This window comes from Pteropus medius, unplaced genomic scaffold, assembly GCF_902729225.1.
Source record: "Pteropus medius unplaced genomic scaffold, Ma_sr-lr_union100, whole genome shotgun sequence".
NCBI lineage: Eukaryota > Metazoa > Chordata > Mammalia > Chiroptera > Pteropodidae > Pteropus > Pteropus medius.
The window spans coordinates 57,700,704-57,715,039 of record NW_024349800.1 but is presented as its reverse complement, the minus strand read 5'-3'; the positions used below and the strand labels follow the sequence as shown (position 1 = coordinate 57,715,039).

The window sequence follows — 14,336 nt, the reverse complement described above, 5'->3', positions numbered from 1 at the left end:
GGAACTGGGTCCCGGCGCTCGCGTCCGGAATGGGTCATTTCTTCCACCGGAACCGTTCTCTGGGGGCTGGATTGCTGCCCGGACTTGGAAAGCCGCAGGCCGAGGGCCGGAAGCGCGCGCTGCCACGGCGCTGCGTGTCAACGCGGAGGGAGGGAGCGCGAGCCAGGCCGCGGAGGACGGGCGAAGATGGCGGCCTTCTCCGGTGCGTCCGCGGAGGGAGCCGGGGCTGGCGCGGGCAGCCCGCTCCGCGCCTCGGGCCCTGGGCAGCTGGCCGGGAGCCTTTGGGGCGGGGGCGGGCAGGCGGGTGCAGCGCGGACCAGGAGGGAGCTGTCCACGGCGGTCCCTCGTTCCCGGAGCTGCGGGGGCACAGTGGCAGCCCCGAGAGGCTCGCCGGGCGCGCTGGGTGTTGCGGTTAGTGCCGTCTCTCCCAGCGCTGGCCGGGCTGGGCTTCCCCCCTGCTCTTTCTCTGCTCTAAGTCTGCACTTGGCAGTCTTGCCAGGGCACCTGCGGCGACTAAGACTATGCGGCAGCGTTGCTTTGGCTGTTCTGGGGTCCCAGGCCTCCTGCCTGTTGGACGTGGCAGTCGTGCTGGGGAACCTTTCCCGCCCCCCCACCCCCGCGCCTGCGGAAGAGCCGCAGGGCGTGGGCAGGGCTCGGTTAGAAAAATGACCATTCTACCTCTGTCGAGTTTTTTCAGGCCCTTCCAAAAATAAAAGTCCAAGGCATAAACCTGGGACTTTTGTTAATTTGTTAACAATAAATGATACCAACATTAACTTTAAATATTGAAGCCTGAGGGAAAGCCTTTTCGTTCTCATGCACACTAGCCGAGCATAAATTTTGAAAAATACTTATTTACTTGATCTCTGATGCCTTCCTTTATTCCAAACAAGAATTTGAGGTAGCTCATCTAATCCAACAGTTGTTTTTCCTCTTCCTTTATCATCTTCCCTTTTATACAACCACCGTCTTAGGAAGCTGCAGTGAACCTTATACATACTAAATGTGGTAAATTTATGTAGCAATAACCGTATTGAGGTAGGTTAGGGAGATCTTTTAATGTCCCTAACCTGTTAAGATGACTTCAGATGTTGTAGCACAGTGCTGTACTTTCTACTATAAAAACATTAGGAATTCCAAGTTCTTAGTCATGAGAGAGGATTTCTGATTATTGTTGCAAGGGGAAATCTACTCAGAGCGGTAGCTGATTTTCTTTTCCCAGCTCTCCTAAAACAAGATTTTTAGAGCCAAGGCGTGTAGAGCAAGTTCCACATTGTCATTTTATAGATTCTCTTATTTAGGAGTCATGCACAAATATCTGGAACATTAAGGTAAGGGACTGTAAGAGTCTGCGATATGAAATAAAGACAATTAGAATTAAAGAACATGAATATTCCTATATTTCCCTTAAGTGTTGTATTTATAGAAAGCATATTGTATTTATAGAAAGCATGGTTTCAAAGCAAACACGCAGAGAACATGATCAGACTGGAACAAGAAATAGTCTGGAATTTGCTGAAAGTGTGTGGTTGCTGCTTACAATATAACGGTTTCACAGGCAGTTTCAACTTTGGGTTCAGTGTTCTGTATGCAGCACGTTTAAGACCATCACTCTCTTTGTTCAAGCAGTTTGCATTTTAAGAGAGAATCAGCTAGATAGACCCTGATGGGGACAATTTTTAGAAAAGTCTGCTTGGATATACAACCTTAGATCTTGATTAGTTTTTGGATCTGTAGATTTTCCTAGGATTTAGAGGTAGAAAAGCTTTCCTTTTTGAAACATTTTTGTACTTTCCTATGTCATCAACGTTTATATTAACTAGTTATGTACAATTTTAGTGTGGTATCCATTGTGTTAATTGCTAGTATGATTCTTCTCACAAAGGAAAAGCAGCTTTTGGAATGGATGTATTCACTTTGTAGACTTGTTTTTTGCCTTTCACAAACAATTATAAGAAATACAAAATTTCTAAATTGGTTATTTCTGGGGTTTGGGAATATTTTAGTATTGTTAATTTTTTAATAGACATATACACTTTTGTAATAATAATGAAAGCTGCATTATTATAAATGCAGACTTAAAAAAATCACTTCTTATTTGGGAAGGAGGTTTATGTGATCCAACTAACTACTTCACATATAACTACCTTCACAGTTCATTTGAGAAATGATAAAATGACAAAATCCAATCAGAAAGAATCTATTGATTTAGGACTGGCTTTGAAGTAGAGTTATTTAAATATGTGACCAGTTAAGAACAGAGCAGGAGTTCCGCTTACATTTCCAATTGCCCTTGTTTTCACCCCTGGCCCCTCTTTTCAGTTAACCAGAGTTTTGATCATGGCTGCCAGTAAGTGTGGGCTCTTTCCACTGCCTCTTCACTTTTCTCAGATTGCTGAGGGTATTCACATGGCCGTCTAATAGCCAAGGAACATGAATTCCACATTATCTCTAGATGAAAACAGCCAAGCTGCTGTCCTAGAACCCTCTAACTGGCAGATTTTTTCATTAGTCATAGGAAGGAAATAGTGGTAGCTACTATGTATTAAGTGACAACTATGTGCCAGGTACATTAGGTATTTTCAGTAATCTTCCTATGTACCTACAAGGTAGGTAATATTAGCCCCATTTCATGTGGAGAAAATGGGTTTATGCATGCCCAAGGTCACATTGCTAGTAAGAGACTGAATTTGAACTCAGGTTTTTCTCCGAAACGTACTCTTTCAACAGTGCACACCTGGGAGGTGCTATTTTACTGAGCTATGCTCCAAAGCCTTTTCTCTGTTCTATGAACAGTAATTTTAAGAGCAGAATGATTTAAGTTTCATATGTGTGGTATTTAAAATTAATTTTTATTTTCAGAGATGGGTGTTATGCCTGAGATTGCACAAGCTGTGGAAGAAATGGATTGGCTGTAAGTACACAGTTTAATTGTACCTGTGACAACAATGCTTTATAATTTAAACAGTCAGTGATTTTATCAAATGTTTTTGAGTCTAGTTGGTAAGTCAAGTTCAGGTTTTTTTGTGATTCTCTATGGAAAGTTTTGAAAACTTTGATGTATTTTGAGCTGAAAAATATATTGGTAGTATTTACCAAATAAAAATTTCTTTTAGTTTATAGTTTAACATGTCTTAATTAGCTTAGGTGATTTTGTTTTTACTAAAATTCTTCAAACTATAATTCTTTTAGTCTCCCGACTGATATCCAGGCTGAATCTATCCCACTGATCCTGGGAGGAGGTGATGTACTTATGGTATGTTTACATTTGGCGAGGTGGTTGGGAGCCGAGGATTCACAATTTTGGGGCTTTTTGTGGACTACTTTAAGAGCTCCACAGGCCTAAAAATGGTGTTTTCATCAAATTAATTTTATTTATTCACAAAAATTTAGGATACATGTAGTGTACTCAAAGTATTAAGTAGAATTTGTGGAGAACACAAAGGTGAGTAAGGTGCAGTTTTTGTCCTTGAGAAGCTTGAACCTAGTAGCATGGAAATATGTCCACAAATAAATGTAAAAGAGAAAACGTGGCACCGTCTATAAAGGATGCAAAGTACTACGGGATTCAAGTGGGAGTCCTGGATGACGACTCATAATGGGCTCTACTCGGTAGAAGTAGATTTTGGACAAGGGAATATGAAAGAAGAATGATCTCTAAGTGGAGAGTGTATGACCAAAAGCTGAGTAGGGGCATGCAGGGTATGATCCCGGAGCAGTTCAGTTAGGTGGAAGCGTAAAATATGCGTATCTGGTGGGATGTAACTTGAGATAAGATGGTAAATAGGTAGTAGGTCAGATTCTTTGGTCTCTTTCTCAAGTGTCATGTTAAAGAATTGAGTATTTGTTGGCAGTGGGGATCACTGGAAATTTTTAGGTATGGATGCGTTACATGGTTGGCATTGTGTTTTTATGAAGACTGATTTGGTATTGGCTCGTAATGTAGCTCTGAGAGATGCTGTTAGGATACTGTTGTAATAATCTAGGTTAGAATAGCGAAGTGTTAGATTTGAACGGTAGCAGTGGGAAAAGGGAAAACAGATTTTTGAGGGAATAGGAGAGAAGTGACAAGATTCGCGATAGTCATAGTTGACTAAGGAAACTGAGTAACCTGGTGTCACTGAACATAAAGAGAGCTGGTCAGGTATTAAAGATTTCTACCTGGTATCATGTTAATTTGACTTTAATTGACAACTTTAACTGTGAAATCCTCTTTTTTTTTTCCATTTAGGCGGCAGAAACAGGAAGCGGAAAAACTGGTGTAAGTAATAACTTAAATTGACTTTGTAAGAGTTGATTTTTAGAACAACTTTGAACAGTAGTTTTTACTTTGATGTATTTAATAAAACAACCTCCTCTAAAATGTAAGGAATTGACTGCTTGCCACTGAGAGTGATATTTTTGTTGCCAATTTATTCTGAAATCACCTCTATAAGAGTATGGCTTTAAGAATATAGTTTTAAACTGGTCTTGGAAAAATAGCTACAGGGTCTTTAGGGTTTGTATTCAATTCTGAATTTTAATGCAGGAGTTCTAGTAATAAAGAGGTTGTACATAGAAGTCAATCTCCCGTTGGCCTAGGCTACAGAAACAGTTTGTCAGACTGGATGGTATTTTTCCTCTTTGGTTTAGATGTATTCTGCAGATCCCCATTCTTTTTTGTTTGGGGCTGTCAGCTGGCTCCTGTTTTTTTCCATTCAATCAACTCTTGTTATCTTACTGGTATTTGTGTTTGGGCAAATGAAATTGGAGCTGCAGTCTGAAATATGTAATTATTTAATGTGCATGCATAACTTTTGTAATTTATATTGGTTATTAAATTGTCATTAATATCTAGAAACTGATACAGGGAACTTGTTTCTTTGCTAGGCTTTCAGTATTCCAGTTATCCAGATAGTTTATGAAACTCTGAAAGACCAACAGGAAGGCAAAAAAGGAAAAACAACAATTAAAACTGGTGCTTCAGGTAATTTTTGCATATTAGTTGTTGCCTTTTATATAAATTAGCAATGTTCATCCCTGACATTTACAAATGTGAGGTTTGGGTGTGTATTTTTATTATCACTTTCCTAGGGGCAGGGAGGGTATTGGCATTTGGTACCCCGCAGAGATGCTAAATGTCATTTAGAGCATAAATAGTGAAAGATTGTCCCTCCGAAAATACTAATAGTGCTCTTTTTGATAAAACACTAGCAGTTGGGACATTATACTTAGTTATTTTAATGTTTTTATTAACGTGATAGTTTTTCGTGCCTAATAAAGTACATTGGTACAGTGTTTTACAAAGTCATGAAGGAAAGATTTTACAAATAATTAATAAGAGTAAAAGCTCGCGATGGTGGGAAACATGCCTTTCACAGGGAAAAGAGGCATGCTTTTTCCTTTAAGATAAGAAAGAAGGAGCCTGGGAATGTAAAATGTAAAGTGTAAATTTTAAAGCCATTTTCTTATTCTCATTCTTGTCTACATGGAGATGGGTCCTTCAGCAGGGATTTTGATGCTATCTGTGCCATGAACAATCTCACATCAATTTCCTCATCTTTAAATTGTGTTGCTTTGATTAAATTGTTTCTGAATTCCATTGTATTTTGAGTAATCTATGATTTTGTTATAGTTTAACAAAATTTATTCCACATTTAAGTCACTTTTGTTTCATAATACAAAGCAGGATTGTGACAAAATTGCAAGCTTAAGTGCAGTGAACTCTTTATCAACATTTTCTTAGTTTGAAAATAACAATGTTACATACTCATAGAATGAATTCATTTGTAATTGAATTATGAGATAGATGATGGATATGAATTATTTAGACCTTTAGCCTATTCAAAAATAGTTTCAGAACTTGTAACAACTGTAAAGCATCCTTTATGAGAGATGTTTATAGAGGAGAATGCTTTCAGAGGAAGATAACCAGACTGGTATTGGTTCCAAAAGTCATGTCCTATGAGGAATAAAGAAATCGGATATTTAAACATGGAGACACAAGTCAAAGAGATAACTGTTAAGTCACTGATGAGATCTTGAGAAAAAAATTATTGTTCTGGAAATTAGGACCAGGACTAATTAGAAGTGATCTAGGTGTAGGTTTCTGTTTGACTTAAGAGCTTCCAAGTAGCTGAACTGAGCCAGCAGTGGAAGAGAAGACCTCGAGGTAAGGCTATGTCTCCGTCATTCAGGATGTTTAAACAGATGGTAGATGTCGTTTGATTGGAAATAGTCTAGAAGAGATTTCACCCTCGGGTGGGAAGTTGGGCTTGAAAACGTAGAGTTCTCTATAGCTATTATGGTCTTTTGATTATCCATAGACTATTAAGATGTTTTAGAAAAGAAAAATGATTCCATAAGAGTAAGGGAAAATTTTGTGACTTTTGAATGTAGCATTGAATTATGTAAAATAAAGGACTTTTTAAAAAAATAATGTGAAGTGACACTTAATTAGATCTTGATATGTCAGTCGATCATTTCCAACATATGATTGGATCATTCAGTCAACATGATCGAAGTCAGCTTGTTTAGTTACCAGAATTTCATTTTATCAGTGTCTTTAGAGTTATGACAAGGATCAGTGCCGTCCAATGCAAAGCGTACTGAAGTAGGTGAGGACAGGTCTTAGCCCAGGTGGGCCAGTGATTATTTGGCATGTTTCAGTTTTCAATTTCAGTGTTGCCTCTAATAAAAACAACAAGACATTTACTTGTACATTACAAGTAATGTATAAAACCATATTGAATTTCAAGGAATTAAGGTATCATATATGAAATATTCGCTTTATTTTTGATGGAACATTTTTAATTTCATACATTCTTGGGTAACTTTTCTTATTTTAATTTGTTTAGTGCTCAACAAATGGCAAATGAATCCATATGATAGAGGATCTGCTTTTGGTAAGTGGATATGTTTTAGCAGCTCATTTATAATTTAGAAATTTGTTTTTAATAATACTTGCAAATATTGAGAAAATTATGAAGAAGAACAAGAACTGAAGATTTAATTCACCAGACAGTGGAATGTGGTTCCTACAGTTTAACAGTTTAGTGCCGACAGAGGAATGAATAGGCAAATCAGTGGACTGTGATGGAAATAGATCCCAGTGTATATGAAAAGTAATGAGTAAAAAAGTATTACTTTGTATCAGTGGGGAAAAGGATGGCTTCCTCAGTAAGGGTGCTGGCACAATTGATGATCCATCTGAGCGATATAAAATTGACTTAACCTCATAATTAGAAACAAATTCTATATGTATTTAAGACTTAAATACATATGTACACATTTGTGAGTGTATATGTGTGTGTATATACATATATGTGTGTGTGTGTGTGAATTTAAATGTAGAAAATTACATGTACAATTTAGAGGTGAGAGATATTTCTAACCCAAATAGGAAATTCAGAAATGGTAATGAAAAGGTATATTTGTGTAAAACTTAAAAACTGTTTATGTGGAAAAGATATCACAGAAAAAGTCAATAGGCAAAAAATAAATAAAGAAAGAATGTTTGCAATGTTGATGAAAGATAATTCTTATAAACTGGTAAGGAGTTCTTATGTAGATAGTAGATAAAGTGTTACTTGTTTTATTTTAGTAAGAAGGAGATAAACAACCAGTAAGAAATATGGACAAAGAACATGAATAGGCAGTTCACATAGAGCCAGTCCAAAAGGTAATAAACATGCAAAGATTACGTTTACAGGGAGTATAGAAAAGGAAGTTAAAGTTGCAGTGAGGTGTTTTATATCCACCTGTTGGGAAGAATCTAAAAAAGTGATAACCAATTTGTGAATTACTGCCTTTTGGGATAGGCGTTTGGCTTTACTTATTAAAATAAAAATATATATGTATTTCTGGAAGAAGGTCTAGCCCATTGGCATGAAAGCGGCAGTATGCAAGTATATAGATAGAAAGCTTTTTGATGCAGTGTTATTTGTAACAATAAAAACTGCCAACAGAGTGAATGCTATCGCTAAGGCTGGTTAACACAGACCAGCGTGCATCCAGGGTTAATGCGAAGCCCTTTTAAGAGCGAGTGAGCATCACAGAGCTGGCTCAGAGGGATTTTCACCAGGTGCTGACGAGTAAGACGAGCAGGGTGCAGGGAAATGTAGAGTGGGCACGAGGACTCATGCCCCAAACAAGCAAAAAACCCCAACTGCTACTCTCTCCTGTGTGATACCTGATGTATATTACGGTTTACATTTGTATACATACATAAAGGAGTTTACATATGAAAACGTTAAGGATTTGCCATTGCTAGAGAACTTTTTGAAAAGTTCAAAGTTTTATATAATGTAGTATGCTGTGAGTTAAGAAGTTATGCTTTGAATAAATAATTTCATTTCTGATAAGTGAACTAAAATGTGTGCTTTTTAGAGAAATTCGTTCTACATTCAAGCGCTGAATCTGAGTTGCAAGCCTGAACCAGGACAAAAGTTATGGTTTCCTTTCAGTACAGACAAAAGCCGAATGCTTAGCTTAAAGCCAGGAAGCACCACGACTGACCATGAGGTGTAATACAGAACTGCATCTTTCAGAGTCCCCATAACAAGCAAGGGTTTATTTACTTGTGCTTTTTCCTGCTCTCCCTTTATGGCTTCTGCATCTACGGATTGTGGAACAAGCCAGATGATCTCTGTTTTCCTTTTAGTATAGTATTCATTCAGGCTTTACGCAGAAAATCAGAGCAGCAGGTATTGCTGAGTGAGTGCTGTGCCATCCTCGAGTATCCATTTCTTTAAAGGACTCTGGAGAACAGTTGTGTAAACATTACTGCAAGTCAGATTAGGTGCTGTTTTGATTTCTTTCTAGATATACTGTCGTAAAATCTTGTCCCAGTGAACAGATGACAGTATAGAAACGAGTCCCCAACATGGCCAAGGCCCTCCAGGGGATGAATAAGGGCATTTACTCATGGCGAAGATATTGTTGTCACTCAGGAATCAGCACGTCATTCTCTGGAACATTGCAACAAGTGAGACTGAATGATAGTTATTTCAGAATGCTTGATTTATATAATCAACTGACATGATTTTCTGTGTTCTTCTCAAATCCAGCAATTGGGTCAGATGGTCTTTGCTGTCAAAGCAGAGAAGTAAAGGAATGGCATGGATGTAGAGCTACTAAAGGATTAACGAAAGGTACTGACGGCATTTGTACTTGGGCAGACTTTCGAGCTAATGTATTAAAACATGAACTTTCTTTAAATAGCTTCAAATTAAGGATCTGAAAAGATTTTTAATGCTGTAAAAAGACCTGCAGTTCTTCATTTGATCATACAAACTGTAATTCAGAAACAATGTGAAATGGCCGCATGGTAAATAAGTTGTGGTGCTCGTATAGATCTTCAGTGTTCTGCCCTTGCAGGAAAACACTACTATGAAGTGTCCTGTCACGACCAGGGCTTGTGCAGAGTTGGATGGTCTTCCATGCAGGCCTCCTTGGACTTGGGTGAGTGTTCCTAAAGCAGACTAATCTCACCGCTTTATGTGTGTGGGTTGTTAACATTTTATTAAAACAGGGAACAAAATAATAAACTTAACCATACGAAGTGCATATTTTAGAGACATGGAAATAAAAATATTTATCTATACCGTGACTCATTCCAAAAAAGATTTGAAGTACCTCAAAATGTGTAACAATATAAAATCAGGAGGAATAGGTCAAGCTGTGAGTGAAGTCTGAGTAAAATTAGTGTGCATAAACAAATACCACACGATACTGCAGCGATGCCCTACATTATTTTAAATTTGTAAATTTGTAAAATTCTCTTACAGGGCTTTTAATTTTATATTTATGAAATTTTAATTTTTGTAAAATTTTAATTTTATACTTACTTTTACCACATAAGTAAAATCTTTTTTAATTTTAGGTACTGACAAGTTTGGATTCGGCTTTGGTGGAACAGGAAAAAAATCTCATAATAAACAATTTGATAATTACGGAGAGGTAAGTCGTACTATTGACTCGCATTAATCATAGCATTAGTTACATTTTCTTGCATACTTACTTGATCGCTGATGACATGACCGAGGGTATAGAAATGATTCTCAAATTCAAATGGCTTTTGTGAGTATTTTCCACATATAGTTCAGATTTGAACTTTAGTGAAGAAACGTTACAAAATTTATTTGGCTCCTCCAAAGTATATACCTTTGTGTTCTGTTTTCACACGGTTTTGCTTTTGGCTTCGACTTTACTACATAGTGTTATTCTTGCTTCTTATTTTCAGTCATAGTGAATCTAAACATACTTGTTCTGGTGAGTCTAAAGTCATATTGATTCTTAAAAGCCTCTCAGACACTTCTGTTACATCTGAAATGCTATAATAGGCATTTTTTAACACCTACGTTAGAGCTCGAAATAATTATTTTGAAATACTAATACATACATTTGATGCAGCTGTAGTTGAACTTTTAACTTTATTTTTGCTTTCTATTAATAATACTTGACTTTTTGGTTTTCTAGGAATTCACTATGCACGATACCATTGGATGTTACCTAGATATAGATAAAGGGCATATCAAGTTCTCTAAAAATGGTAAGCTTTCTGTGGATCATCTTATTAGAGAAGATATGTCTTATCCAGGATTTGTTTCTTTTGTTTAAATTCCCTTACCCTCTTCTTCAATCTTTTCTCCTTCCCCTTTCTTGTGAACAAACACTTGTTGAGCATCTGCTATGTGCCAGGCACCTTGGGAGGTGCTAGAGATTCAGCAGAAAATGGAGTAGACAAACATACTTACCTTTGTGAGGCTTACCTCCTGGTGGGGAGAGATAAGTGCACTGGAGGGGAATATAAATCAGGGTAGGGGAATGAGGGAGATGGGGGCGATGGCAGTCTGGGGTGTGCTGTTTTATGCAAGATGGGCAGGGAAGGCTTGCTTCTCTGATAAGCTGGCATTTGAGTAGAAATCTGAATGAGGTGGGTGGGGGTGGTGGGCCATACAGATGTCTTGGAAGAATATTCCAGACAGAGGGAAGAGTGAACGCGAAGGCCCTGAAGTGAAAGAACTTTGGGTGCTTGACTTGCAGTGAGGGGGACAGTGCTGTGCAGCACACCGAGCGTGCGGGAGGGCAGTGGAATGCGAGATCAGTGAGGCCCAGCCTATAGGGCCTTATAGGCCAAGATACAGATTTTTCATTTTGAGTAAGATTGGAAGCTAGCACTGAGTAGAGAATTTGCATCACCTGTCTTTCGTTTAATAGTATTATGGCTTCTGTGTTGAAAATAGACAGGCAGGTGGGTGGGTGGTGGCAGTAGGAGGGAGCCAGGTGGACGCTAAGAGTTCTGTTTGGGGCATGTTAAGTCTGAGATACTTATTAGACATCTACGTATGTAGTTAAGTGTGTAAGTCAGGAGTTAGGGGAGATCAGGATGAGAGATGTATCTTTGGGGGTCATTGGCCTGTAGATGATGATTAAAGCCACAGGGCTGGATGAGATCACCGAGGGGATGAGCGTAGATCACGAATAGGAGGATCTGAGGCCTGGGCTCGTCTCGTGGTTAGAAGTCAGTAAACTGAGGCGAGTCCAGCAGAAGGGGAAAGCCAGGGGGAGGACAGCCAGAGAGATCGAGGTCCTGCAGTCCAGGCGAAGGAAGTGGTGGGAGAAGGAGGGAGCAGTCACGTGTCCAGTGCTGCTGGTGAGTCTGGTCTGCAAGATGAGGAATGAGAATTAACCACAGGATCTGGCAAGTGGAGGTCGTTACCGAGCTTGACAGGGAGCTGTCTGGATGGAGCCTATTCAGTAGAGAGTGAGATGAAATGAAGTGAACACAGTGAAAATGGAGATCGGGAAGTTTTACTAAAGGAAAAAAAATAGAAGGTAAATAGAGGAAGATGTGGATCCTAGGAGCTTTATTTGTGTTTTAGTATGGCATCTGTTACAGTATGTTTGTATGCCATGGAATGTGTGGTTGAAGTGTCTAGTGGATGCAATTGGTAGGAAGATAATAATTAAAAATGTAGAGGGGAAGAGGGGACAATTTCAAGATGAAGTAAAACGTGAAGAGGCTGGCATTAGGCAGCACAGTGTGTGTGCATGGTGACCCATGAGGAAAAGCACGAACGCAGGTAGGTTGATGGGTAGATTGATGCTGTGAACACATGGAGAGTTTTTCCTGGTAGTTTAAATTTCTCTCATTCTGTTTTTTTTTTAAAGGAAAAGACCTGGGTCTGGCTTTTGAAATACCATCACACATAAAGAACCAAGCCCTCTTTCCTGCCTGCGTTTTGAAGGTAATTAAGAATGTAGTTAGGAAAATTTTGCTGTGATTATAAACTGCTTTGATCTGTATTACTTTGTATTGGCTAGTTTGCTATTAGATTAAGAATTTCCATTTTCTCCTTTATTTGATGCTAGAATGCTGAATTAAAATTTAACTTCGGTGAAGAAGAATTTAAGTTTCCACCCAAAGATGGCTTTGTTGCTCTATCCAAGGCACCGGATAGTTATGTTGTCAAGTCACAGCACACAGGTATTGTACCCGAAAGGGCAGGGACTTCAAGGGCAGGGCGTTGGTGAAAACTCCATTCACTAAGGCTTCTCTTCACGAGTTACTGACATATGTACTCCCCTTGCTGGGTTAGTCATGTCTTTATTTAACACGTCAGTGAAATTCAGTTTCCAAACCTAATTCACAAACTCTTAAGTATTAGGTTTCGGCATTTTGGGGATCCCAGTGATGATGCTGATGTTACTTTGTATTTATAATGCGTGTGCTCAGTAAGTGCCACAGCACTGTGATCGGTGCCGTACAGGGATCTTTCAGATGTCACAACAACCCTGCGAGGTAGTAGTCCTCCCTTTTTACAGACAGAACCTGCGGGGTAGCGACCAGAAGTTACCTGCCCAAGGTCACAGAGCAGGTAATGGTAGAGCCAAATTCAAACCCAAGCATTCCGACTCTGACCCATTGCACTGTCTCATCTATTTCGGTTATTCGAAGTAAGTACATTTCAAAACTTAGTTTACTTTATCACAAAACTTATAAATCAGTTGTAGTTCTTACAAGTAGATCTAAAGAAACCTTAGTTGATTTTAGGAACCTCAGCTCTATTTTGTGTTGTTTGACTGTATCCTATACTTTTTGACAGTTGTTATTTAAAAATTCGTTATTGGAATACTTGTGCTCATGTTTCATTTACAAATAAAAGTACTTTGAAGTGCGACTTGAATGTGCTCTAATCTTTTTTATTCTCTTAAGGTAATGCACAGGTGGCACAGACCAAGTTTCTCCCCAATGCGCCCAAAGCTCTCATCGTTGAACCCTCCCGAGAGTTAGCAGAACAAACTTTGAATAATGTCAAGCAGTTTAAGAAATACATTGAGAATCCTAAATTAAGGTAAAGCTTCCTTTTGTACTCAAATGTCTGTTGTCTTTAGGTTTGAGGTATTTTGGGAGAAAAGTAAGGTAGAAAAAAATGAGATAGAAATTCAGTGTGTGAATTTATTTAACTTTGATATAAAGTAGCAGTTAGTTTCTGTGTAAAACTGTTTAAGTGATGTCTGAATTTAAGAGTAAGTTGAGATTTTTTCGTCTTTACGTAAAGTCATGGTTCGCAAAAAAGTATCAGTAAAAATTAACTTTTTAAAGGGAGCATTTCATTCAGTGTTAGATTCCTCACTTCATTTGCATAGAAAATGTATCATTCTGTTTCCAGCATGTTGGTAAATTTGTCTCACAGTGGTGACCTCTTCTCAGATTGGTCAGTCTAGTTAGAGGACTCTTCCTACTGTCAGAGGGACACCATAGTCAGGTGTTTTATAGAACTTCTTGCTCAGTGGCAATTCTTTTTAATTTGAGGTGGAACATATCGTATAAGTAAACCTCTCTGTCCACTAATTTGCCACTTAATTTTGGTTAATTTTTCTTTTAATTGAAACATAATTCACACACTGTAAAATTTATCATTTAAAGTGTATGATTCAGTGGTGTTTAGTAAAGCCACAGCACTGCGCAGTCATCTCCACTATTTAATTTCAGAAACTGAGTTATTGGCATCATGCAGGCCCGTCTTTTTACTACCGATCTTTCTTACAAGTAAAACTTATTGAGCGATAAATGGTATAATAAAACTTAGGTAAAACACTTCCTAAATTTGTTTTGAGGATTGACGCATGTCACTCATCCCATAACTATCTGAATACCTACTATATGTGAAGTCATAGGCTAGAGATCGGGGCTGTAACAATGAGAATTAGTCTTTGCTTTCATAGGGTTAAGTACGGGAGTGTGGGGATAGTGTGGAAGGGAGAGAAACAAAACGACTTGAGGATACGATAGGGAAAGTCACTATAGGGGGACGTTACCAGAGCGTCTGGTGTAAGGGACTCAAAACTTC

The 14,336-nt window shown here is 38.5% G+C and overlaps 1 protein-coding gene across 1 annotated transcript in view; it reads left to right on the top strand.

Moving 5' to 3' along the window:
- Positions 1-36: 36 nt before the first annotated feature.
- DDX1 (DEAD-box helicase 1) overlaps positions 37-14,336 on the top strand; it is a 29,290-nt gene continuing 14,990 nt past the window's right edge. The window contains exons 1-13 of the mRNA XM_039887817.1: positions 37-202; positions 2,863-2,914; positions 3,193-3,256; positions 4,232-4,261; positions 4,870-4,966; positions 6,837-6,884; positions 9,048-9,131; positions 9,358-9,441; positions 9,863-9,939; positions 10,459-10,531; positions 12,154-12,230; positions 12,355-12,469; positions 13,199-13,337. Of these exons, the coding sequence (XP_039743751.1) occupies positions 187-202; positions 2,863-2,914; positions 3,193-3,256; positions 4,232-4,261; positions 4,870-4,966; positions 6,837-6,884; positions 9,048-9,131; positions 9,358-9,441; positions 9,863-9,939; positions 10,459-10,531; positions 12,154-12,230; positions 12,355-12,469; positions 13,199-13,337 (956 nt within the window). The 5' untranslated portion in view covers positions 37-186. The remainder of the gene's footprint in view (positions 203-2,862; positions 2,915-3,192; positions 3,257-4,231; positions 4,262-4,869; positions 4,967-6,836; positions 6,885-9,047; positions 9,132-9,357; positions 9,442-9,862; positions 9,940-10,458; positions 10,532-12,153; positions 12,231-12,354; positions 12,470-13,198; positions 13,338-14,336) is intronic.